At 41.4% G+C, this 22,852-nt stretch overlaps 1 protein-coding gene across 4 annotated transcripts in view; it reads left to right on the forward strand.

Annotated features, from left to right (window-relative positions):
• CORIN (corin, serine peptidase) overlaps positions 1–22,852 on the forward strand; it is a 1,512,429-nt gene that overhangs the window by 883,545 nt on the left and 606,032 nt on the right. For all 4 annotated transcript variants that reach the window (XM_069201641.1, XM_069201646.1, XM_069201651.1 and 1 more), the window contains exons 6-8: positions 7,326–7,439; positions 12,644–12,751; positions 21,532–21,642. In XM_069201641.1, the coding sequence (XP_069057742.1) occupies positions 7,326–7,439; positions 12,644–12,751; positions 21,532–21,642 (333 nt within the window). The remainder of the gene's footprint in view (positions 1–7,325; positions 7,440–12,643; positions 12,752–21,531; positions 21,643–22,852) is intronic.

Here is a 22,852-nt window from a genome sequence, read left to right on the forward strand (position 1 = left end):
AAACCCTCTGGTAGTAGGGGGAGGTGGATTTGCTCCATATCAGAATCTTGCTCTTGGCCCACTTCTTCTCATGGACCCGCTCTTCTAAACGGTACTCTGATTCTTCTGCTGAGAGTAAAGTATTTGCCAGGACTCTAGTGACGTTCCAGGCTTTTATTTCTCCTGTTGTCCTTGAGGCTATAGCTAAAGACTGTAGTTAGAACAATTCCTCACTATTCCCTGAATGATTTTGTAGAGGCAAAAAGGCATGAATCCATGTTAGGCTTCGCATCCAAAGTGTGCATTAAATTAGTTTTAACTTGTATCTGAGACAAAGTTGTGCAGCCTGAATGTTGGAGTCCTATGTTGAGGATATAGACATGTTTAACAATTATGAGCAGCCTTGCTGTTCCTATTTCTGTGCACATCACTCTATGAGGGCTGTCATAAAGTAGAAGAATCGTGAGAAATGATGCTTTTCTAAGTATGTGTCTAAAAGTATACAGTGCTGAATGATGATTCGGATATGGCACATTTTGTCCCCATGAATGCCAAGCTACCTAACCTGGCTGGGAGATATCCATGTCTGTGACAAGTATCCTCAGGATCATGTGGACCAAGTGGAAACTGTCCTTAAAAAGTTCCATGCTGGTTTGGCCCTCTCATTGGTTCTGTACGAGTTGATGAAGGAAGCAGCTGTATGGGGGAATTGTCTGTCTAAGTGTAAGAAGTCAACCACCTGGGTCATATGGCTCTTGATTCTTTTCAGGCAGCTCCCTACACCAGCGGGTCCATAATATCTGCTCATCCGTACATATGGGTCCATGATTGGAAAGCCAATCAAAATAACTTTGTTGTTTGACAGTTGTTAAATTATTATCTGTTCTAGGTGTTTATTTCTCCCAAAGTTGTATCTTCCTGCGGCTTCTTTAAGAGGTGGGCCTTCCTGGCACACTGGGAGTGATTTCCAGGGTCTAGCTGTCGGCAGTACTTGTTCGCTGTACTTGGAGCAAATATCTGCATTCATACATTACGATTCCCTGCTAGTCACATTTAGTTTCAGCACCATGGTATTTAAATCTTTAATGACCACTCTGACTTATTAGATTTGACCCTTATTGAGCATGCATATACAATATTACCCTCCCCTCTCTTGTTCAAGATTGCTTTAGCATGGGGTTGGCAGCTTCTTGGTTTCTAGGGACTCTCTCTTGGGTGTTTGTATTGATACCACATCGACTTCATTCTCCATTTTCCGAGTTCATTACTACTTGTCATTTTCTGCAGCCTCTGCCCTGAATGTGGGGAGATCTTTTCTTGCTTCTGATGAGGTCTGAATGTTATTTGCCTGTGTGACTTTCTCTATGTGGGTAGTAAAACATTCAGAGGAGTTGCATCAGATATGCATTGCTATGCCCTTTTCTCTTCAATTCCCCTCCTTCTGCCTGTTAGCTTTGCTATTTCCTCATGGTAAGTAATGGTAGAGGTAGAGGTATTGCTTTGATAACCGGTGGTAATCTTCATTACTCTCCCTCCTCTTTTCATTCTGCCATCCCTCGCTCCGCACATAGTGTATGGTCTGGATAATGTTCAAGTAGAAGGTGTGTCCAAGATGAGCCAGGTGATCTCCTACCCTTTATGGACCCTTGCATAAAGAAAGATCACTGAGGAGAGCCCACTTGGCAGAAAGGAATGAAAAAACGCATGTACTCCACACAACTGAACTGCTTTAAAGCAATAGAAGTAATAGAGCGGTTACATGCAAGTTTAAAGAGTCGAATAATCAACAGCATAAATAGATGCCTAGAAATTATTATAACATTTTCACAAATGTCTACATTAGTTTAAGGTACATTGGAGTGTAGATTACAGCATAGTAGTGGGGACTAAGAATACGCATTTATACTGCTAGCATGGAATCACATACTCCTGGCTTTGGAACAGATGTGTTTTGAGTGTGTGCCTGAATACCATGAGGGAAGTGCCATTGCCATTGTGTGCTGGAAGGTTGCTCCAGTACCTGAGTACTATAAGCTTCCTGTTGAATCAGCCCTTGTTTTTAGTTATTGTATGAGAGGAAGGTTTTCATCTATGAAATTGAAAATGCAGGACGGTTGCTGTTTATGTACTCTCTGTAATCAGGGTTGTAACCAATACTTTAACATATAGTGGGAGTGGACGTTTTGCTGATTCTGAAACAATGTCTTACATCTCTTTTCTGTTGTTTGCCTCACCCCTGGAATATTTGCGGTTTACTGTGGTTTTTGATTGGATAAGGTGTACCCTTCCACTAGTGATGTCAGAAACCTATTTACCTTGATAACAGTTGTTGCATTTGACTTTTGACACCCAGTGGGAATGCATAGGCCTTCTGTGTTTTTCTCTGATATGTTGGCAGCCCCACTTTGAGTCTCTTTCTGCCCTCTGCTGGCCCTTCCCAGCTTTCTCACTCACCGTCCCTCCCCCTTGCTCTTTCTTTCTCCCCAGCCATGCTGTCCCCTCTTTCCCCATGTCCCGGCTCCACATAGGAACCTGGGCACAGCTAGAATCACCACTCAAGACCACTGGCTCCTGCCCCAACCAGCCACTGCCACCTGACACCGCTATTATTGGTATTGTTAATGATTGTACAATTGCATTTTCGAAGCCAGCAGCATTGAGTATTCATCTTGAAATTCTCTTTCGTTGGTATTCCCTTTAAGGTTATATCATTCCATCATTCTAAGATGGCTGTTGTGTTGTAACACATTGCTCCAGATGCAATGTGGCACCACCTTGGATGGTATCAGATAGAATTCCAAGATAGCTGTCAAGTTGCATTATTTTGCATTTAGATGCAGAGATGGCCATCTTGCAAAATCGTTCCTGCACTTACAACCATAAGGTGGTTTCATGCCATTATGCATGCTGCCAAACACACTTTCTCGTGAATCAGCACACACAGGACATCTGGACTAGTTTTATTTGAGTCTTTTATTAGAAGCCAACCTGGTAAAGAATATATGCAAATTGATAATAGCAAATATATACCTGTTGTGGCAATAGCGCAATCTAAGGACATATTCAAGTATGCCTAAAGTTGACATGATATCACTTGCTACTTCGTCCGTCTTATTAATAGTAAGTAAAAGTTTGCAGTACTGAGAGTTGTAATCCAGAAGCTGCTAGTAACCACCAAGTAACACAGGCCACTTCCTGTGGCAGGCCATTCAGTCAAGATGTCCTTGGAGTGACGATCCTGCCTAGAGAGAATAAATGCCCTCCGTGTCTGAGACATAGCAGTGTGTCAGTAAGTAGCTTTTTTGACATGGAAACATGAGGTGTCCTCGTGATTCTGACAAAAGGTGAGACTAGTAAATGAGAGTTTGTGTTGCATTATATCCTTGCTGGTAAAAGAGAGTACCATGCCTAAATACAACAGCATACTACATTTGGTATTTATTTTTTAAAGGAAAGCACACTGTTATAGACACATGCAATGGCAAATATAATGAGAAGCTTAATCGTGTATATGATACCAAGCAAAAGCAATACAGTAGAGGTTGGGAAGCAGAGGTCACACAATATGCACTCATTTATACACACTTGAGATGGTTACAAATTGCTCAGGCTTTCTATACACCCCATGGTTGATATAAGTGTCATCAGCACAGGAATGAAAGCGATGGTGAGTATTGATAGTCACCAGCAGAGGAATGAAAGTGGAAGTGTAGGGTCCTACAGGTAGAGTCCTATGGGACCCTGTAGTCTAAAGGGCTGAAGAGCGAGGAAAGATTTCCAAGTTTTAACTTTTGCCTTTGGTTAGATTGAAAGGATGCTTAATTGAGAGTTTATTCTGGGACATGTGCCCCTTATAGCCTGTGTGAAAATGTCAGGAAGAATGATCTCTGTGCTTTCTGGTCAGAGGCTTCAAGGATTCATTCCAAACTGCAAGTAATGCGGACGTTGTTCCATGATTAGGTCGGGGTCACTTGTTAGTGTTTAATGGGGGAAGAGAATAAGTAATTTGTAAGGAGCTGCCAACTAATTCCGCCAGAGCTGAAGCAAGTGATTCAGCTTTGAACTGCACAAATTGAAGAGAATAATGCTGGATCTGAATGAGTGAAGTAGTTTTAAGATTTCCTGTGGGTCCGGTGGTTCTGAGGCAGTAAATATGAAGCATATATGCTTTTGTTGTAATGCAGACGGAGAGGTTGAGGCAGTGGATTGTGCGAGAGCAGTATCATCTCTGATTCCTTGCAGTTTTTCTGTGGACAAGCACTCTAGTTTGTTGTACAGGACCTGTATGTGTTTTAGGGCATTGAGGTGCATTTGGGGTAATAAGGTTTTAAATGACTTTCAATATTTCTTTGGGGCTGCTTACAGCTTGTGTAAGCCTATCCGTGTAGTAGATATATTTTAGCTTTTTGTACAGTCATGTGGAACCTGCTATCAGTATGTTTGAGGCTAGAAGTGTTAGTGGGACTGAGGTGAGTGCACCATGCTCTGGAATGTTTTAAGAGTTTCGAGGGTGTCTCTATACCACTGAGTGCTGTGTTCAGTTTCAGTGCTTTTTCGGTAGTGGGGCATATTTGTCTACTCTCTCGTTAATGACATATGTGAGGCGGCCTTTTTAAAGCCTTAAATTGGTCAGCCAGATTGATGGTGGATTAGTGTCATCTAGACTGACTTTCAATGAGTACATACAATTTAAATATTTATCTGGTAAAGTAGATTTAGTGATGTTCCTCCTGTTCTGACATTTGATGGGAGAGAGCAATGCTTTTATTTATTCCATTTTGAATCCATTTACTTACTATCATATTTTGACCAGTTGAAACAATCAGTGAGAAATAGGCATATTACAATGGATGAGATCCTCTAAAATGATTGAGACTCTGGATATTCATTTGGAGATAGGGAGCCACCAATTAAGTAATCCAGTAACTTGCCTGCCAAAACATACTTTCAATAAGAAAACCTTGGCCTAATCCCTAGTGGGTATAACACAAAACAACAAGCTTTTCCCTAGATTAACACATGTTAAGTATTTAAACAGCACCAAAGCAATCTCCTTTTGTATACTGTGGACTTCCCTTCCTCTATTTTCATGACCCGGGTGTCCATATTGAGGGCAGTCCTTCCTTCATTTCTATTCCCGGCAGATGCAGCCTTCCTTTGGAGCACACACAGTCAACTTCACTCAGCTCTCCTTTCAAACAATATTGTCTACTGTCCACACTCACATTACCTGGAATGCACCCTTATTTTAGGGTATTTATTCCTAGATAATTTCATTACTGACTAATATTACTTTCTGACACCTCACGTTAGATAGCCCTCGACCCTATGCAAACTATACTGGCAAATTGTAATGACTTTGGAAGTCTATACAATCCTTGCACTGGTAACGTTGAAACTCTTGAGATTTACTCTAATCCCATTCACTAAGTCCAATTGTCTCCTGCCTCCATATTTCCTGTTATTTTGCCTGCTGTTTTGTGCATTTTGAATCTATAGGTGTAGCTGAATTGAATCCAGTGCTGTACGCAGCAATATTTTATTAGTGTCCAGTGAGTATCCACTCATTAAATACATTGGATTTCCATACTATGGCCTTCTCTACTCTTAACACTATATTTTCTGTGGTCTCTTTCAGTCCTCTTTTGCCTTGGGCTCATGTATTCCTTGAGGCCTGATGATGATCCTTCTATCTGTCTAAAGCATTGAAATGTTGCTGACTAGTTCTACTGACCCAATTTGTAAATAAGAATAAAATATGCCGTGTTGTTCTTACTTCATAGACACTCTTGATCAATTATTGTCATGTCACATGTGTGTATCACTTGTATGAGAGCACCAAGCACTTTTCTCACCACACACCCACTGCGTTGACACATTGTTTTAAATTGTTTGATGTACAATTGAATACATTGATAATTGGATGTATTTGTACTTTGAGTGTGAGATCTATGATCTTGAGACCACTGTTCTTTACACATAAGCTTACCTAAGGTCCCAAACAATACTTGGGTTCTCATGTTACATATAACACATTTAGACCATGGCAGACAGTCTGTCAGTCCTATGTGGGGTGGAGACCATGCTTGTGGAGGACTCAGTGCCACATTTAGAGATCCTCACCTGCATGTATTGTATTGTAATAGTATTTATATAGTGCTTACTACCCCTGACGAGGCGTCAAAGAGCTTTTCGGCGAGTAGCACGTATGATCCTTGTGCTGTAAAGAGTCACTGTCACAGAGACAGGTGCCTTTATTGCACTGAAAGTTTGCTAAGCAGGCACCAGGGTGAAAACGCATGCAAGGCAAATGTTTTTGTTCAGAGAAAACAGACCCCTAAAGTAGGAAATTTTGTTTTCGCTGAACAAATATAAATGGTCCAATACACAGTAAGTTTACCTCCTGCCTGTGGGGGACCTTCTTTTTCCTGCCCATGGCTAACAGGCCACAATATGTCACGGCCACCATCACTGTGGCCTGGTGTCTCCTTGCCGAACTGATCAGCAGATCAAAGATTTACAATGGTGAAGCTAAGTCAGAGTAAACTTGATGCTTTGCCCACCTCTATATAGAGTGAGGGAAGTGCAAGTTTAGTAAGGAAGGAGCACTGCCCATTAAGGTATTGGTTTTGCTCTGCAAAAGTCAAAATGAGTCCTTTAGTCATTTTTTAATAGAGAGCCAGCGCCTACGGCTAGGCTCGGACGGTTCCTGTAGCCACTGAAATCCTCCCAAAGTTGATTTTCATTTTTCTGGGTCTTGCTAAAACCCTGAGTTTTCACACAAAAACGTTGCTCTGGAAGTCCTCTTCTCAATAGAATTACTTTGCCACATCTTCCTGTGTTTTACTTGAAGCCTTTTTTTGGAGTATGTATATAATATATAATAATAGCATTTGCTTCTTGTATCTTGAAATTGTTCTGAAATGAACATTATACTATTTACATTGTAAGCCCTCATTCACCAGCCTCATATGTACGAATTATAGGTTGATTTCTGGTGTCCAGTTGGGGAAGATGTACCTCACATAGCATATGGACTGTGGAGTTGCTGGGTGCTTGCAATGCTGGTTCCTAATTGCAAGTGATGTCACGTCGGGAGCAGGCATGGACACATGACTTCAGCCTAAGGCTGCAATGATCTAAGACATGTCATGCATCCCACCAAACCCTCTTTTGTGCACTGCTTTTCATGATGATTGTTGGATCTCAAGTGTTTTTTTTTAAATAGTCACTGTTCATACGAACCCAGTATTGAAAATCCTAGGACCGTTCAGACTAACGTGAAGAGTTTCTTTTCAGGTTACTTTATTTAAAAAACAAAATGTGCCTTCTTTTCTATTATACAGCATTGTGTGGAGGGCAGGACAGATTTCTATGCACCAGTGGAATCTGCATTTCCCAGAAGCTCACATGTAATGGCTACAATGACTGTGATGACTGGAGCGACGAGGCACACTGCAGTAAGTCACTCCGATTGTTGGTATGTTTGTGCTTTTACCCTTCAAGAAATCAGGTGATCCAAAAATCCTACACTAATGCAACTGAATGATATTTTTTGCATGACATCTAACTTGGCTCATTTGTGAGTCCTTTCTTATAGACTAGTGAACATATTTTCATTAGCCAAAACTGGCCTTATACCATTTTAATGGAGAATGCCAAATCGTATGTCCCAAAGTGAGAATTACCTGGTTTCTCCAGGGATCTTGTAACAAAACAAGGCAGTAATCGTGGTGCAACTGCAGTGTCACTATCATCAAAACCAGAAAGGAACAGTGTGAGTATGTTTAGCAGCATGGCACTTAACTGCTGCATTACTCTCCTTTTTACTGCAAATACTGTTTAGGACTTGTTTTTGATGTTCTACTGCTCCCTCACCTTATGCAAGTTTGCGCCCTGAATCCATCTTATAATACACACCATTGGGTGCACAAGTATCGCCAGCGCATGTTGAATAATCTAAAAATATAGAATTTGTTACCAGTCAAATCTGTCAATTGCATGCAGTGGTGTGTAGAAATGTATACCATTGTTAATCCACCTCTCATCGAACCACGCAAAAATATAAATGCACACCACTGTAACAGTCTTCATTCCATCTGAGTGCTGTCTGTTTAGAAAGAAGGTTGCCTTGCTTTTATATTCTGCTATTACATTGGTAGCAGGACTATACATTTCACTATATTAGATATAAAGGACTGGACCCTGCATTACAATTGAGGGGATGTGGGCACTATACACAGATATCAGACAGGAACCCCTTCCCAGAAAGAAGAGAATCTGTGTTTTAGATTTTTCCCCCTTCTCATTTTCATGGTAAAAGGTGCTTGGATTAACGTGCAGTGGTGCACAATAATACATAGTTTATTCAGGAATGAGTGCAACACGTGTTGACACTAGGAACTACAAAGGAAGTGCAATTAGGAGTGTCCGCCGTTGTTGAGGTCAAAAACTCAAACTATCTCTGGAGTGTGTGCAAAAGTTGATAACGATTTACAAAGAAGCACTACAAATGCTCAAAGTGAAAACACATATTCATTCACATAGTTCTCACTGAAATATAACGCTATGTAGAAAATATAATGAAACAAGCATTGTCAATGCCAGTAGTTGTGGCTTTAAAGGAGCGTTGCATGGTAATGTGAAGCATTACAAGTAAATACCATGGGAATTACATTTTTTATGTGGAAGCAAAGTAAGACAACGTTTTCCAATAGCCAATTTACACAAGTAAAGGGTCAGTCTGTTGGACCTTTTTGCTAACAGGTATATATATTGTGTATCTGAAGTATTCAAAAACACACAGTACCCAAAGCCAATAACTGAACTGCAAATTCAAATTCATTTTCATTAGGTACTGACCGGGCAACAGTTCAGATCAGAAGAACAAATATTACATTTTTGTATGTTCCCACAGTTTTCCTAATAAAAATGCTACCCCACTTTGTGTGGCTGCGCCTAGTGCCTGTGACACAAAATGGCCAAAAACACATCATGGAGACATTATCATTTCCTGTTCCAAATAATTACCTGTTTTGACAACAGGGATAGCTGCAGTATTTGGGCCCCAGCTTGGCGACCACCCAGGGAAAACTACCAAACTGAAGCATTTTTGAAAAATAAACACCCAGGGGAGTACAGGGTGTGTGCTTTGCATGGATATGCCAGGACGTTTTCTCACCCACAATGCCCTGCAAACCTCAATCTTTGACAAAAATATTTTCCTCACATTTTTGTGACAGAAACTTTTGAAATCTGCAGGGACCACAAAATTCCTACCACTCCGCAGTTTCACACTTTTCCTGATTACATTTCTACGCTGCTTGTACGACTCGTCGTAGTGGCCCCAACAAGCAATGCGCCAACCTGAAACATTTGACATCAGCATTTCTTGTAAAAAAACAAACAAAAAACTAGTTTTGGCAAAGGGGGTTGCTGTGGTATTTGGGTCTAGTCCCACCCAGTGAAACCTACCAAACTCACATTTTTTAAAACTTCACACACAGGAGAGTCAAGAGTTTTTGTAAAATGCGTGGATCTTGCATAGTTTTCCTACTCTAAAATGTAAATATTTCTTGACATGTTTGTGACTGAACCTTCCAGAATCTGTAGAGATCCATTTTCCTATCTCCCAGCGGATCATAGGGCTGGTGATCCTCTGCCTCCCAGGAGGGTAGACAGACTGTCGGAACCTTAGAGGTGTGGGAAAAAGCTCTATATTTTTTCCTAAGACCAAAACTATATCCTCCCCCATCCACTGCCCCCCCCCCCACCCGGAGTACTGAATTTTGGTAAAAATGTCCCAGTATGCCACACCCCCCCACACACACAGGGCAGAAAGACTGCTGGGTCTGTCCTGGGGTGATGGCACAGCCTGATGTATTCCTGGGTGGGCCAACCGCACCACTTCATTTTTCATGACAATTTTTCCTCTCTGGGATTCCCTCAAATGTAATGGTAACATTTGATTTTTGGATAAGTTTTATGGAAAAGTAACTTTAGGAAAAGGTACTTTATGATGTCTGAAATAAAATGGTTTAGAACCAGTGTGTCTCCCAGCCCTACTCCAGAAGTCCAGTACACGTTCTGGGCTGGCTGTTAACAAATGTGCTCTTATAAGAAAATGGTCTGGGCCACATGAGGCAGAGGCATTGTCAACCAGTGCTCAGTTAGCATGGACTAGCTAGCTGAGAGAGGGAAAGAAATCATTTACAGACCAAAGGACACTGCATCCTTTGACTGGGTGATGCCAAACAAGTCTGGCAGAAACTGCCACCATTCACTCTGATGGTACCCAAGGCTTCCTGGTTCCAACCACACAGAAGTGAAAGCCCATTTGGATCCTCAAGAGAGGAGGAAAATGCACCTAAATAGGGAAGTGGTGCGCAAAAGCTATCTGCTTAGTGAAGGCTGGCAGAAAGTACCTAGTTTTGGGATCTATGGGGAGGTTTGCAGTAAGCCAAATGTGAAAGTGCAGCAAAGGGAGGGAGGGGACTGGTAAAAAAATTTATTTGTGTAGAGTGATTTCTTAGATCACTAGATACAGAACATGACAACACTGGTGCCAACTCCTCAGAATATTCATGGACCAGGAAATAAAACATCTTGAGGAAAGACTGACTGACTATTGGAATAAGAAGACCCAAAGCCCTCTTCTTGCACCCATGGACCAGAACTTCTCACAAAGGGTCAAGTGGTTGACTTTTTGTTTGTCTGCTCCAGAGGCACAAAAACAGTAGGACTCCTGACTGCAAGAGGCTGCTGCTTACCATTAAGGACTGGGCCCTGGAGTAATATTAGCTGGAGAAAGACCTGGTACCTTGAAGCCTGTCTTCACCGCATGAGAGCTTCAGGGGTGCCCAGAAACCAGCTCTGAGGTTCCGAGGGATGCGGAGTGACCTGTATGAACATTCCAGTAGTTTGAGAAAAGTATATCTCAGTCAACAAGAAAACTAGATGTTTGTTGTACTGAAAATTGAATCAGTGGCACCTCACAGTGAATATTTGGCCTCATGGTCCTCATCCTGGCTACAACTTTGAGGCTTGTCCCACTGGAGGATTTTGACATCTGGAAAAGTGGCTGAGACCCTGATATATGTCATATGGACAGTACTCTGTCAGGGTGGCAGAGGACATTCATTACCTGCGCCATGCTGATGAACCAATGTTCGTGAAATTTAGACATGACCGCTGGCCCAGGGTTATCCTTGCACTTTCTAAGTAACCGCTGTCACAACGGTTCCTTTCAAGATACAAAAAGTTTGGTGGAAAGCTGGCATCTGTTTTGATAACCACCCACCAAACGTTTACTATTTTTTGTTTTTCAAAAACAAACTGACAAAGTAGGAGTTTTTAAAAAACAAAAATAAACAGCAAATTACCCCCATACCCTTGGAGGTTTCTCCCACAGCGTGTGTTTGGGGGAAGCGGTGGGGGGATGAGCGTCATTACATCAGGTTTTTCCTAGACAAAAAAAAAAAAACATTGCAGTGTCCACCCCAAATAGAGCGGGTGGTGTAATATTCTTCCTCTGACTGCCCCTACTCTGTCAGGCCATCAGAGGAAACTTTCCATCAACAGAGCAAACAGGGCTCCTTCAATTGAAAGGAGAAGGTTCAGCAGACAGGGTAACCCATCACAAACTCCATCGTAAGTTCAATGGAGTTGGTAGTTTGGGGTTATGTTCAAGAAAGACAGAGTTTCAGGAGATGGTCGTAATAAAAACATAAGAATCATAACTTATTTTTAAAGCAGCTCCTATTCACAAAAATTTTGCAAGTCAGGGAAGTGTCATAAATCTGCTTAACATCGGTTGGAGTATGTTTCCAGGTTAAGCTTCGCTATAGCCTTAACCAACCAAAATTCTTAGCGTTGTTAGTGATAGAAAAAAAAGGTTGAATAAGATAACACACAGTTCTTCTAAATGTACTCCTGTAGATAGTTCATATGTTAGGCAATCACAGTAGTAGGCATACGCATGAACACCTGTTTGTACAAGGAATTTTTGTGAGTCATAACTACGTCTGTTATATGATGCTTATAAGTATTCTACAATGTGTATATGTTTACCCTTTTGAAAGGATTTCTGATTCAGTACCGCAGAATCATTGTTTCTTCTCGGCAACTACTCCACACATTGTGCCATAACTGCTTTATATTAGAAAACTCACATTATTTTAAAGCTTAACATCTGATGCTAGTTTTTAGTGAACTTGTGCGATACCAGGTACTAAACCTGAAGTTCCAAAGAAATAGCACAAGGTTATCCTCTTTTTATTTAGAAAACACTAAAAATATGAGAACATATCAGTATCATTTGTCCAGTTTTCTTGCTGCTATATTGCGCACACATACAAGCAGAAACACTGAACATTGTAAATGTTATTCGTATGATATGAAGCTGGACTGCGTGATGGGTGTCCTGGTGAACGTGTATGATTCACCTGCCCCACTACATGTACATTTGTTAAGACTGTTGGAATAATTGGTGAGTATTTTCGGACGTATCTGTGTAAATAAATGTTTTTTTCTGGCTCTGCCTGCTCTTCTCAAAATCTTGTTTTTCCAAATCCTGAAATGTAAGGTCTACAACGCGGATGGTCACAATTTAACGGGCAGAGATTTACTGGTGTTTTCTTTCTCTGTTTACTTTACTATTTTGCAGACTGCAGTGAGGACCTGTTCCGCTGTAACACCGGGAAGTGTCTGAATTTCAGCTTTGTGTGCGATGGTTATGATGACTGCGGAGACCTCAGCGACGAGCGCCAATGTGGTAATTTTTGTGTCTTTGTCAAGGGAACGAACAGTGCACATTTCAAACAGCGAGAAGATTACTGCTGCAGTTTACTGGCCAGCTACTTCTTTGTTGTATGTCAAAATAAGCAATGGTTAATTAGTAAATAAAAACGTGCCGGTGCCCAAAGCTCTCCTCTGAAATCAGCTAGTGCAATTAAATGTGCCAGCACAGAATACTGAGGCAGTGTAATCCTAAAGCAATCTCGGGCCTCTTTAATCTATTTACAGCCACTCCTTGCCCCTTCAGCTCACTCTTGCAGCTTTCTGCTTTCTCTCTTTGTGGCGCTTTTCCTTCTTTCTTTGCTCAGTCTTTCCCATATGTACCTTTTGCTTGCAGTAAATGCCTGATGCAGAAAAATAAGTGCCGACCCTCAAAAATAAGTGCTGGTGCCCTGCACCGGAAACCACAGGCTCAAATTGAGCACTGCAAATAAGATAAGTGCATTGAAAAATGCATATGAACTTATATGCAGATAGAATTAATGATCTTGACTGAATTGGATTACATCCGATCTGTATCTGTTGATAAATAAATAGAGTGGGTTCTTCGAACACCACGTCCGTTAGTGCAAGAATGACGAAGTCTTAACATTATGCAAGGAAAGTGAATGTGGTCTTTGTGCACATCCTGGAGAGGCTATGAAATACAGAATGCCTATTGCTTGGCAGCATGTTTGGAAGAGCTGAGCAAGAACAAAATGCATGGAAGTAGCTGACTATCAAAGAGTTATATATCGAGAATAAAATATCATTCAATGTGTCATAGGACCCAATATACAAATTTTCCAATTGCAAAAAAGCGGTTGCAAGTTGCGCACTGCATTTTGCGAACGCAAATGCATTTTGTGAACTGACATATGTAGTAAAAGATTGGTTCACAAAATTCAGATTCGTTGTCAGTTGCAGTTTGACCTCATTAATGTTCATGAGGCAGGTCACAAATTGAGACCCACTACGTTTGGCTCAAGTCACAGGCCTTGTGTCTGTCTTGCTGGGGTCCACAATATCTGTGATTGCTTTTAAATAAAGTATTTTTTTTCAATGCAGCCCTTTTTCTTAAAAGGAAAACGGGATGCATTTAAAAAACGAAAAGTTAAAAGAAAATTTAGGCATAAGCAGTAGTCCCATTGGAATGGATTACTATCAGTTTCTAATTGGTGGTAAAATATTAAAGTTTTTTTGCAACCAGGTTTACTTCACCGATTTAATGATTTTGAAAACCTTTTCCGAATCGTTAATTAGGTTCAGTACATTACAAAAAGGATTATAAAATACATTGTACATCAGGCTAGTGGTCACTACTTTTAGCTGTAATGAATAGCACTAAAATCAAAGTGGCTCTGTATAGAAGGAATATTACAAGGGCTTTGTAACTTTATATGAAAAGCAAACATGGAGAAAATGCTAATGATTAATGGTATTTGATGGTTATTATTTGAATATTCTAATCTTGACTACAGCCCATACACTTGTGGATAACATATTGACATTGGTGTTCTAAAAGTTTAAGAATACAAATGAACAAATGAGATAAAGCAACAGATTTATGCCAATGATATGTATTTATTAGTCTTGTAACTGTATGCATTATGGATCCATCTCTGGGCGAAAGTCTCTCAAAACTAGTTTTTTGAAGCCCAAGTTCATAGGGGTTATTTGGGCGATCCCTTGTCCACTTTCAAATTACACTGTTAAAGTCCTTTTCACAGAGGTACATCAGACCTATACATTCCACTCAACATTGTAAATGAAATAATTATAATTACAAACATAAGGGGTCGCTCCCCTTGTGTGGAATTGATGCAAAAAATAAAAATCCCTGGTGTCTAGTGGGCATTTCTGCTGCGATCGGGCAGCAGAAATGGTGAGAGAGACATCAAAGGAAAGGAAAGGCCTTTCCTTTCCTTTGTTGCCTCTCTCGCCCCCTCCACAGGACCGAAGGAGAAATGCTTTTGCATTTCTCCTCCGATCCACGCTGGAAGCTGAGCTTCCAGTGCGGTGTGGACACCCTCTGATGAGGTCAGCAGATGGCACGGTGGAGGTCAGGGGGGGCAGGGGTGGAAGGGGTAGTGATTCCCCTTCCATCCCTGTCGAGGAGAGGGGGGGTGCCATGCCCTCAGAGGGGGCATTAGCACTCCCCCCGAGGGCCCATAGCAGGATGAGCTGGTCTCGTCTTCTGCATACGGCGACCGTTGCCGAGACCAGCTCGTCCAGGGCACCAGAGGGGTTAAATATTAAGTAATTCATCCCTAAGTGCCTTGCAGCACACAAAGTAGGGTGCATGATATTTAAAAGTGGAACAGGTAAGATTTTAGAGTTTCATTTAGAATTTGGCAAGTGGGTTACTCCATCTAAAACATGATGGTTATCCCATTTGCCTTATTACAAGTGTCATGTTTGTGATGGAGTAAACCATCTGCTAAACCCTAAATCAGACTCTTAACGTTTGAATAATCCTACAGTGACCAGATTCCAAAAGTAATTTTAACTGTTAGGGCTGTAGTTGGTTCTATGAACAAAATGCTAAAGTACAATTAATGTATTAATCCTTTATCCTTAGTTTGAAAATAAGCTACAGAGATGGTTCAACCGCTTTTTAAAATATATATTAAAAATCCAGTTCATAGATGATGTTGGACTTTTTTAGAACTATATAGGAAATGTAACTTCTAAAAATGTATACATTCCCCGCCCAATGCCCTGCAGGCTATTGAACATTGGCTTGCCTATAGCTGGCCTGTCAGTGCTGCTTTGATGAGGAGTGAAATATTGCTCTTAGAGCAAGTACAGTGGCTTGGACGCAGAAAGGTTTTGAGCTCAATTAAAAAGACTAAGGGCCTGATTTAGAACTTGGCGGATGGAATACTCCATCACAAATGTGACAGATATCCCATTCGCCATATTACAATCCCCATAGGGCATTATGGGATAGTAATACAGCGGACGGGATATCCGTCATGTTTTTGAGAGAGTATTCCCCTCCTCCAAGGTCTAAATCAGGCCCTAAGTCAGAAAGTAAACGTTTTACCGAGATGAACCCTTTGGTATATTTGACTTCCGCTCCATCACACTTGGCCTGAAATTGTGCCAAGGTCCTGATCAACCACGACCACTTGATTCTGAATCATACTTTACTTTGTATTGGTGTTTTTTGGCTTAAAATGTTAAAGACTCATATCTCTGAACACCCTTATTGGATTTTATTTATATTGGTCTCAATTTTCTTATTACATTTTACTTAATTTTTAGAGCTTGATTGAGGGATTTTTATTGAGTTGTTTGATTCTTTGTTTTAGTGTTGGAAAATAGTTTGCACATTTTCCTAAGTTACGCCTGATTGCTCTGTACGTGTTCACTCCCAACTGCCAAATTGCTAGATAAGTGGTTACTTCTTTCTAGTCTTCCTGCTACCAAAAACAATCCTCATGTTCCACTAGCATGCCTTGCAAAGGAAAGGTTTAGGCACTATTGTATAGGAAGCCCAGCCAAACTGAATAAATTGCTGCTAAAGTTTCCAGGCAGACCAAAACATGGTTTAATAAAGATAATTTCACAATATAGTTAAAGCAAATGTACTGTTACCATTGAATTCAATTTTTGATAAATACCAAAAATAAATTTACCATAATGTTTTCAATTATTTCCTGAATGGAAGTGGGAAAATTAGCTTTTAATTACTTGTCAGCCTTTTCACAGCAAATTTCCACTTTACCAATATAGTGAAAACAGCTAACTATTCACTTTTCTTAATATAAAAAATGTCCCATCTTTCTACATTGAGCACTGAGCCATGTGGGCTACTGGCACACTTAAGGAAGAATAATGTACAAAAGATTGTTATCTTCATTTCACCACACTTGCCTTTAACATTGGTTACTACATGGATTTATACTGTAGCCAGCCACACCACATCTGTGATGCAGGAGCCATATGTTTCCAGTCTCCACTGAGTGGTGTATAAGTATGCTTCAGCACATGTCATTCAGCATGTACACCATTGCTAAACTTTCTACACTGACTGTTTCAACTTACTGTGACCTTACCAGAAAGTTAATTAAACCTATTGGACATAGCAAGTTTTAGCCCATGTTTAAGGGAAACGGTACACATGCTGCGTGGTTTGTAGTGCCAGGAAGCACAGTGAAAAGGCAGCAAAAGCAGGTCAAAAAAGGAAATAAATCAGTGGAGAACATGCACAAAACCTACATTGCTACTCTGCTCAACATTCAAAAATGTCACACGCAAATGATTGGTTTTAAATACTTAAAACTGTTAATTGAGTTGTTTGTGAAGCTCAGCTTTCATGATTTGCCATCAGATAACTACATTGTACAAACATCTAATTCACCAAATCTATAGCAATGATCATTTAACAGATCCAAAGAGAACTACTAGGTGGGTGCCCTCCCTAAACAATTCCTGAAAAAAACACTAATATATAGAAATACCTTGTAAGTTTAACTGTTTAACTGTTCTGATAACTTTCAGCTTCCCTTTGAGGAACCTTAGTTTTGTGTAAGGTGTTATTTTTGTAAGGAAATGCCTCTTTTTGCATTATTTTCCCCAAAGTTTTGTACTGATGCTGCTGTTTTTCGACTCTGAGAGTGTACCGAGACCTCACAAACAGGCCTCAGTGCCAGTGCTCTGACCCTTAAAAAGTGTGTGTCTGATATGCTCAACCACAATTGACATACGTTAACTTGAATATAGGCTCCTAGTATATGTACCAGTGGTACCCAGGGTCGATGATTTAAAGTATCCTACGTGGTCTTCCACTATGAGTGTGACAAATCAAAGAAAGACTTCCAGCCCCAATTGTAGGTTGGCAGAGCAGTTTTCAAATTTCTAAGTAAACTTCTAAACTAATGATCAATAGCAACAGGATCATCTTGTGTGTAGAGTGCCAACCAGCCTCTCCCATCTTTTTATATCCACTACACAACATGAGGGCCAGGTGTGGCCCAAGGGTACAAATAAAAGGGGGGTAATCACTCTGCGACACCCTCAACTATCACTGTGTGGGTGTCTGTCATTATTGCACTCAGTGCAACTGCAGCCTGGGCAGCGTCCAAACATGGGACACCACACTGGTGACGAGGACGATGGTTCCCGGTGAATGCTGTGTCCTCCTGCCTGTTCTCTTGTTTCAAGTGGCTGCATGCAAGTTCTGTGGTGAAGGGAGCATCATGTTGCAATCTCCCCTCCCCCTCCCAGTGGCACGGGAAAGTGCACTATGCCTGCCCGAGTCAGAAAGGTAACTGCGGAGCCCTCCCCACACTTGCAGCCTCTGCGACTTATGCTGAAGGGGCTTGAGTGATCCCAGGGAGCGGTGAGTCCCATACCTGCACCCGATATTATAGGGGTCTCGTGGCTGTTGTCTGGCCTGTGCGTTGCCCGCATGTGAGGCCTAGCTCATCTGCATGTGAAAGTGGCAGTGTCACCTAGCAGCAGACAGTGGCACCGCACCCTGACTCACCGTGCGTCCAGCCTCCTGTGAATGAGAGACTGGGTACTGCTTTGGAGAGGAACGTCTCATGTTGCAGCTAGCGGTGGAGAGGTATATATTTAATGCTGGAATTTCAGCTAGAAGCACCAGAGATTTCCCTTGAGTCTTGAGCTGTCACCATGGTGGAGTATAGATTCAGCAATGCACAACCTAATTCCTTCATTTTGAATGGACATCTTATCTTGGTGAAAGGGACTGATATTGGAAAGGCAAGAGGTGGTAGTTATCTTCGAAAGCCCAGCTCCCTTTGCCTCTTACCTGAACATCCCAGTTTTACTACTTTGAATGCTTACATCTACAGTACTTTTGATGTAGTGACAAACAAACTTGTAGACACAGCTTTTGCAAGACCCTGGGAACCCACAGGAACATGCAGACACCCTAGGTGCATTAGGAGTACTACTGCTGCAAGACCCTTTAGACATATTCGGATTCCCCAAATCCATGCCATCTGTATAGACGTTAATGCACATGCTCATTGATGAGCTTTAATCTCAACAGAGGCACCATGGAAACCAACCAACATGCATCCTAGTAGAATTTAGAATTTTATTTAGCATATTTATGTGCACAACCCAGGTATGCTATGATAAAAACAAATACAAAATACATCTTACTCCTATTTAATGTACAATAACCGTTAAAAGTTAAACATTGATTTTAACGTGCACAGTAAGACCTTCATTCGGAATGTAAAAAAAACAGATGTTAATCACTGCTACAGGGCAAGTAAAAATGCTATATGAAGTATACATTATTATCATTATTAACCTATTGTAGAAACAAATTGATTCATTTTAACATAAATGTGACAGTGGTTGACAATACCGACTACTTCTGGATACCTCCAAATCTATAACCATCCATCTTAGCCTGTTCCATAGATTATCTTTGCACGGTATCATAGACAGCTGAGGATGCTTACTCCTTTCAGTGCAGTCCACAGTTAAGTCTGTTGCACTTGAAAAGACATTTAAAGTCCCCTAACTAGACATACAGAAAGACACATATATACACCAATCATATCCCACACTTACACACTTAAACATTGATGTAGCAGCAGATGTCGGAAACACAAATAAGAACAAACATTCTGCCACACAAGGAGCTCTGAATTTGATAATAAGTACCATAGTTATCTTTAAAAACGTTATTTTATGCTGAAACACAATCACGACCAGAGTCACTTCTGTACTCTTAGCTACACTTGAGGGGTCAAAAACAGTGCAGAAATTGAATGTGCCAGAAACAGGAGAAAATGTGGCATTACAGCCAGAGCTTCCAGCTTTGGAACTGGGGAACCAGGTTTGAGTCCTGGCGTCGACTCAACACTGATTCTAGGCAATTTAGTTAATATCCCCATGCCTAAAAAACATAAAGCTGACCTTGTGTAATGTAACTGGGGCCGTATTAAAGAAGATCCCCGGGGGGCGCAATGGGCATTTGCGCCTGCTTTGCGCACCCCAGGGGCAGTTTGGTGCGACAGAAGAGGGTTGGAAATGCTTGTGTGGCCCCTTCTGTAATACAGATAGCGCTGGCGCACATATAGCACCAGTGCAATCATTGGAGGGCGGTCCCTCATTTGCATGGGGCTGTGGCCCCATGAAAATGAGGGAATCACTTTGCCTCTGTGCTTGTGCCATATTACCAACATGGGCACAGAGGCAAACATGCCTTTAGAAGGCGCACTGTAAGTGCGCCTTCTAAAAGCAGCCCTCTGGAGGGAAGAAAAAGGGTCCCATGGACCCCTCAGACTTCTCCTTGCAGGCGGATGCAGTTACTCACTGCACTGGCCGGCAACTGGATCTCTAATCCCTCTTAAAAGTGCAGGTGGGATGCCGCCTGCACAGAGAAACATGGAGCAGCTGCTCCGTATTTCTCTTAGATGTGCTGTCCTGAAGACAGCACAAGTTTGCGGCTGCCCTGGGGACACCTCATTCAATATAATATGGCGCACTCTCCTTGTTTGCGCAGACGCACCTTTTGAAAGGTGCGCCTGTGCAAACTAGGAGAGTGCCATATTCTGTAATACGCCCCGGGTGCTCAATTAAAGCTATTCAAAGCCTTTGGGCCGAGCTGGTGGTATATAAAACTGCAAAAAAGTAATAGTGGGGCAGAAATAACTCTGCCACTACACATAACCTTCAACTTAAATGTTTTATTATCTCTAAATGTGCACCTACTGTCACCATTAGTCTGAAACAGAATATCAAAACATAAAACAATATAAAATTTAAAGCAACTTTCCTCAACCCTCTAGCCACGACAAAGGGGAGTTCTCACTGTCGTTTTAAGGGTGCCCATAGACTGCTTCTGGCATGGATGAATCTGAAATTTGAATTTCATGGGCGCTGTGGAGGAGCACAGTAGCTCATAGCAAAAAGTAGGCTTGAGTGACGAATCAACGGTATTTCATTATTCTAGCACATTGAGGTTCTGAATAAAAGTTGCGTACTAATGAAAACTTCTCTAATCGGAGGAATAATTGCGAAATCCAGAAGAGGATCTGTCATCATTTTTTTTCCTACCCGAGGCCTGGAATGGTGGGAAAAATTTCACTGGCAGTCACATACATTTCCCATATACTGTACATCAAGTAGATTTTCTCTGAACATCCAAGGCTACATCAGTCTCTAAGTATTCAGATAATGCTGTTGAAAACTATAGAATACTTGAATACTAAAGAAAATCAGCAAGTTTGTAGGCTTACTATAGAGACAAATTAAGAAATAATTAAAATATTTAACTGGTAGACAGTATTTAAAAGTATGTGTCACTTTGCTGTGCAAATGAAATACTGGATGGACATTTAGGTGCTGTTTACCGGTGTCCCATTAAATTAAGACGCCTGTGCAAACACCTATTTGAGCAGGGTCCGCAAATAAAGGTGGTGCAATGTTGATCACACTCGCCAATTACCATTTAAATAAAGTTTGCACCCTTTGTTACATTTCAGTAGATCAAACTTGCCAGAATTTTCCCAGTTTGAAGGCCAGGTGTTAACCAGAACTAGCGGATTTTGTTGCACTAATCAACAAAAGCCTGTTTTTCCCCAAAAGTTGTAATTTATTTACGTATATAATTACATCCTGCAAATTCGGAACATCTCAGCCTTGAATTTTATCGGATGCGATAATTATCACATGCATAAGGTGTGAGTCTCAATCTACTTCTCTATAGTAAATGTTGATTGTGTCTCGAAGGCTGATTTTGGCCACTCATTATAATTGCTTCTCTCTTTTTTTTCTCAGAGTGTAACCCTTTGGTAGAGCACCGGTGTGGAGACGGAAGATGTATAGACACCCATTGGGTGTGTGATGGAGACCATGACTGCATTGACAAATCAGATGAAGTCAATTGTTGTAAGTTACATTTTATTCTGTCTGGCAAAGCAGTTAATAAAGGTTGTAAAATAAAATGTAATGTTACTAAATTACTTTCATTTTTTTATTTTATTTTAATCAAAGACAGCTTTTTCTAGTCTTCTGACTCATGTTTTTCCTGACCATTTACTGCACCGTCCCACTGGTACGCAAGCATGTGCAAAGCAACGCCCTGCCGGAAAGAAATAAGAGCTCTGATAAAAAATAAAAAAAACGAAGAGAAACTCTTAGCAGCAAAGTTAAGGTGTAAGTCAGTGTGCTATGGTCGAAGCAAAATCACTCAGTCTGGCTCAGTTTGAATGTACTTTGCGTTATAACATCAAACGGTTCTTTGCACAGGTTTATCCCACTTTGGAAGAGCAGTTCGTTCACTTGGTGAAATTAAGTAAATGCTCTGAATTTGATATTTGACAGGCTATGCTACAGAAATCACCCCTTCCGATGTCGGGTAATCTAAAAGGATTACTTAATAGCCATTGGCAATGGGCATTATGAAATGTGCATTTCTCGCTTTAGTTCCTCATCATTTCGTCTTCTAAGTGATCCATTTGCCCCTGTTTAAAATACAAGAGGAGTTTGCCACCACACTCAGAACTGTAATTCTCAGCAAACTGGACAATACCAACAGGATAATATTGTATGTAGAGTGCCACCCAACCTCTCTCATCACTTTATATCCACTAGCAACATACAGGCTGGGTGCGGCCAAAGGGTACAAATAAAGGGGAAGGGGGCTAGAGGGTAGTCACTTGTGCTCACTCCACGACATCCTCTACTATAACTGTGTGGGTCTCTCTCATTATTGTACTCAGTGCAACTGCAACCCTGGCAGAGTCCAAGCAAGGGACACCACCATGGGGACGAAGACGGTGGTTTCCTGTGCATGCTGTGTCCTCCTGCCTCTCCTCTCGTTTCAAGTGGCTGCATGTGAGTTCTGCGGTGAGGGGAGCAGCGTGTTGCAAACCTCCCCCCCCCCCCCCCCCCCCAGTGCCACAAGCAAGTGCACTCTGCCTGCCCGAGTCAGCGAGGTAATTTCTGAGCTCTGCCCACACTTGCAGAATCTGCGACTAATGCTGAAGGGGCTGGAATGATCCCAGGGATGCGGTGAGTCCCATACCTGCACCCGATGTCATAGGCGTCTCAGTGGCTATTGCCTGGTCTGTGTCTGGGCCGCATGTGTGGGCCAGCT

The sequence above is a fragment of the Pleurodeles waltl genome, chromosome 1_2 (genome assembly GCF_031143425.1).
Source record: "Pleurodeles waltl isolate 20211129_DDA chromosome 1_2, aPleWal1.hap1.20221129, whole genome shotgun sequence".
In the NCBI taxonomy this organism is placed as follows: Eukaryota; Metazoa; Chordata; class Amphibia; order Caudata; family Salamandridae; genus Pleurodeles; species Pleurodeles waltl.